General features: G+C 48.9%; 1 protein-coding gene across 1 annotated transcript in view; it reads left to right on the forward strand.

Moving 5' to 3' along the window:
• Positions 1–5,000, forward strand: part of LOC130389785 (transcription factor Sox-6-like) — a 42,377-nt gene that overhangs the window by 31,871 nt on the left and 5,506 nt on the right. The window contains exon 2 of the mRNA XM_056599722.1: positions 2,054–2,273. Within this exon, the coding sequence (XP_056455697.1) occupies positions 2,058–2,273 (216 nt within the window). The 5' untranslated portion in view covers positions 2,054–2,057. The remainder of the gene's footprint in view (positions 1–2,053; positions 2,274–5,000) is intronic.

The raw sequence follows: 5,000 nt of genomic DNA on the forward strand, positions 1-5,000 counted from the left end.
ACACAACGTGCTTTATGGATTTGCTGTGTTGATGTTCGGGCACAAGGTTATCTTCTGTTGGATTCACATTTTATTTCAAGAAATATTTTGATTACTGTAAATTATAAAATTTATATAAAAGTTAAAAATAAATGGAATTATTGTAGTAGTTCCAAATAAAAAAGAGCAGACAATTCCGAGTGCAAAAAACTAGAGTAGAGATTAAGTTTTGAATGCCATGGTTACTGATTAATACATTAAAAATAATCACTTATGATAAATAATGAAACAAAAACTCCCAGAGAAGTGACTTTCAGTGGTTCTGGTCACTAACCAACGGTGCTGAGACTAGTTTATACGTTGGGCTCAATGGCCTGCTCCCGGCTAGGAAAGTTACTTTGAGAAACAAACAAATGACCACACCCTGTGGACCTACAGAAGTCCCTCGGCCTTGGGTCTGAGAACATACAGACACCTATAAAGGTGGACTGGATGGCTTACCTCTGCCGAACCATAACCTCTCAAAGATGCATTTCTGCTGGTAATCAGAGTCCAGAACTGTCCATCCACATGTCCCAGAATAACTCTGTGCCCTCGCCTCCAGTTCCCCTGCAGGTAGTGGTGCTGTACTCACACAGGGACAATAGCACAGCTCTGCACTCATGTGTCTTTAATGGTTGAGCTATAACCACCTTGTTCCACAAGTCCATGATATGGAAATGGACCCCGTTCTATACAGCTTCATAAACTCAAATCAATTACTAAAGAAGACCTTTGACCAACAGAGAGATCATGTAGCTAAGCTGATCCACGTCTTTGATGGCACACCATTAACCACTGCAGTGATGTTTCTCTCCAGTCCAACCCTGTAAACACAAGTAACGCCGTCCCACGCTCCATCACAGAGGCATCTGAGCGTAACCCCATCGGAGAGCTCGGTTCCTGATAATCAGCTGGGCGCTTTTCCCATGACCGGCCCTGCTAGCACTAACTAATCACAGAAGGTACTTTCATGTCATGCAAAACGGTACAGCTAGTAGGCTGCTGCTGTTGATGATTAATACAATTAAAGGTATCGGTATCCGTCTATGGGGCAGTGGGCGTTCCTGGAGAAGGTCACACCGACAGCAGTTCAAGAAACCCGGCTCAACGTCCCCGATAAACACACCGCCAGCCATGTTGTCTGCTAAGTATAGAGCCCCTCCCCCCCCTGCTCCCCGGTCGGGTATAGGGACCCCCCCAGACCCACTCAGAGGTCCGGGTCTGCTTTGGTCCTCCTAGAATACGCTGCACTCTACTCCAAGCAGGATGGAGCTGAGGAGGCAGCAGGACACACCTGCGGTTCTAGGAACTAAAGGATGCTAATAAGAACAAAGTGTATGCAATTGAATAAGTAGGTTAATGTCAACATGGCAGCTGATGCATCTATCCTCACCATTCCTCCTTCTACCTCTCTCTCTATCTGCTATCTGCTCCGTTTCATGATCACGTCTCTCGCCCCGCTCTCCGTCGGACGCTCCTTCCTCTGGTCTTTTGATGACTAGCTCTCACCCCCAACACACCGTATACATGTAGCATCCCCATTCACACACACACACACACACACACACACACACACACACACACACACACACACACACACACACACACACACACACACACACACACACACACACACACACACACACACACACACACACACACACACAGTATCATTTTCCAACAACACTCCAATGCCGATAGGATAAGGTCCATCAGGCCCAGGTCCATATCTCACAGACGACCCGCTGTCATTTAGGGTGGCATCTGCTTCACCTCGTACACAATGTGTGTGTGTGTGTGTGTGTGTGTGTCACTTTGTATTTTTAACATGTTCTACTTTGATTGAAATACAGTAGAAAATGTATAACATAAATGTTATGTATTGCAACATACAAGCCCTGACCCTGCAAGCCCTTAATTAATTATTAATTATGATATAATTAATTAAAACCCTTCCTCAGACAGTTGTTTTTCAATGAAGGGTTTGGGCTAGTGTTGATCATTGTCCACTAAAGGACCTCTCCTCCCCCAGGAGGATGTCGTCACAGCGGGCCTCTCCTCCCTATCCCCCGTCGACAGAGGACGAGCCAATGATAGGCGGGGACAGTAGCGCCTGGGCCAATGAGGACAGAGACATACAGCAAGGCCCGCCTCCTCTTCATAACATGGAAGAGAGTTCAAACGAGCCGCAGCCAAAGAGAGAGAAGCAGGGCGGCGAGGGGGAGTGGGAGAGCTCCCGGCCAGCCCCCATGGTGAGTGGTTCATTAACACGCCCGTATCTCACCTGGAGCCACCGACAAACCTGCAGCAGGGGCCGGCGTCGGGACGGATGGGGACACAAGGGGAGGACTAGGGACACAAGGGGAGGAATGGGGACAAATGAGGACATAAGGGGAGGACTGGGGACACATGAGGAAACATGAGGATACATGGGGACACATGGGGACACAAGGGGAGGACTGAGGACACAAGGGGAGGACTTGGGACACATGAGGACACAAGGAGACACATGAGGACACAAGGGGAGGAATGGGAACACATGGGGAGGAATGGGGACACATGAGGACACAAGGGGTGGAATGGGTACACATGAGGACACAAGGGGAGGAATGGGGACACATGGCGACATATGAGGACACATGGGGAAGAATGGGGACACATGAGGACACATGAGGACACATTGGGACACAAGGGGAGGAAGGGGGACACAAGGGGAGGAAGGGGGACACATGAGGACACAGGGGGAGGAATGGGGTCACAAGGGGACACATGGGGACATGGGGTCCGCCTGTCAACACAAACATATCGAACTGAAACATACAAGCGCACACACTACTGGTGCACACACACAGACACAAACTTTTTTGCACACACACACAAACGCACGCACTCACACGCACGCACGCACACACACACCTACACACACACACACACACACACACACACACACACACACACACACACACACACACACACACACACACACACACACACACACACACAAACACACAGTGGCTGTGAATGTGCTGCAGGCAGTCCAAAGAGACTACTTCTCCAGAGAACAATACCTTAAGGCTGCTCTCATCTCCACACCTTGTGTTCTGTACCCTGTGTGTGTGTTTGTGTGTGTGTGTGTGTGTGTGTGTGTGTGTGTGTGTGTGTGTGTGTGTGTGTGTGTGTGTGTGTGTGTGTGTGTGTGTGTGTGTGTGTGTGTGTGTGTGTGTGCGTGTGTGTGTGTGTGTGTGTGTGTGAGTGTGCGTGTGTAACCTTTGCTTAACTCTGTGTTTTTCCTACTGTAAGACCCAAAGCTCACTTCTTTATCGGAAAGGAAAGGAAAGTTGGTTTCAGCAAGTTTCTCTTGATTTGTTAATGTTATCAAAGAGAAGAAGAGCTCTCTCTCCTGTCATGGCTGAGAATCAATCAACCTGGACGACATCTTCCTCTCAAACCACGCCTCTTTCTGCTCATGTTGACTGCCCCTTATATACAATGATGACAACACCATCACACACACAGACACACAGAGTAACTCTCTTTTCTAATCCTCATTACGGAGGCGTCCTCTGCTTAAGGACAAAGAGAGCCCAGCCCTCCCCCGGGCTGGGGGGGCCACCTCAAGGGTGTCTTGAGATCCTCATGTTAAACAAAGCCTCTTGTCTTTGAAACCTAAGCCCTCTAAAGTTCTGAAGATCCCCCCACCTCTCTGTGAGGGGCGGAGAAAGCCTCCAGAAATAGAAGGCCCCTCGGTAGGAACAACACCTGCCTCCAAGTGTCTGTTGTTGGGACAATGTGCTGCCCTCGCTGGGCTTATCCTCCGATATATATAGACTGCTCCGTGGTAGACCTTCGGGGGCCTGCTGCTCACTACTGGGTCTGCTCTTCACCAACAGATAGCTGTCTGCACTGACACTTTGTTCCCTTTAGTTAGAATTAAACTGGAAACCTTAAACTCTGAAGTTGACTTTCAGTGAAAGTTGTGTCTTCAACTGGGACCAGTGAGGCTGCTGTGAACACTGGGAGGTGTATGAGTAAACACCCTCAACACCAGAGTAAAGCTTGTGACTGATGGGGCTTTTTCAGGGTCATGTGAAATACTACGGCGATATCCAAAACACTTTTATCTAGTTACTTATCACAGGTCTCCCTGGTCTAGTGTCCAAATCCAAAAATAAAATCCAAGCAGGCGTGCCGGTTGACTGAACTCTGACCCCTGGATGGTTGGCCGGTCAGCAGCCGAGTTGGAAGGTTACTTACTTTAGACGCTGAATGACTTAATGGGGATGAAGGATTAGGGAGATAGGGCGTAGTAAACCCTTCACACACGTTACTCTCCCTGAGCAGAACACCTCAGTGTTCAGCTCTCAGACGCTGGTCCTCTGCTCTCAGATGCTGGTCCTCTGCTCTCAGACGCTGGTCCTCTGCTCTCAGATGCTGGTCCTCTGCTCTCAGACGTTGATCCTCTGAGACGCTGGTCCTCTGCTCTCAGACGTTGGTCCTCTGAGACGTTGGTCCTCTGAGACGTTGGTCCTCTTCTCTCAGACGTTGGTCCTCTGAGACGTTGGTCCTCTGCTCTCAGACGTTGGTCCTCTGAGACGTTGGTCCTCTGCTCTCAGACGTTGGTCCTCTTCTCTCAGACGTTGGTCCTCTGCTCTCTGACGTTGGTCCTCTGCTCTCAGACGTTGGTCCTCAGCGGCCTCACCATGCAGGCCCAGGACAAAGTTAGCTGAACGGGGGTCAACACTACCCCCTGTCAACATGGACAACATGTTCAGCCATGGAGACAGAAAGACAGACATATTCTGTACATGCATCCATCAAGCCATCTCTACACATACATATCAAATGCATACATACACACACACATACATACAAACAGACATACATGCACACATACACACACACACACACACAAATATAGAAACAGACATACACAAACAATACACAAACACACACAGCAACACGTCTAATCACTAATGTAT

This window comes from Gadus chalcogrammus, chromosome 9 (genome assembly GCF_026213295.1).
Source record: "Gadus chalcogrammus isolate NIFS_2021 chromosome 9, NIFS_Gcha_1.0, whole genome shotgun sequence".
Classification (NCBI taxonomy): Eukaryota; Metazoa; Chordata; class Actinopteri; order Gadiformes; family Gadidae; genus Gadus; species Gadus chalcogrammus.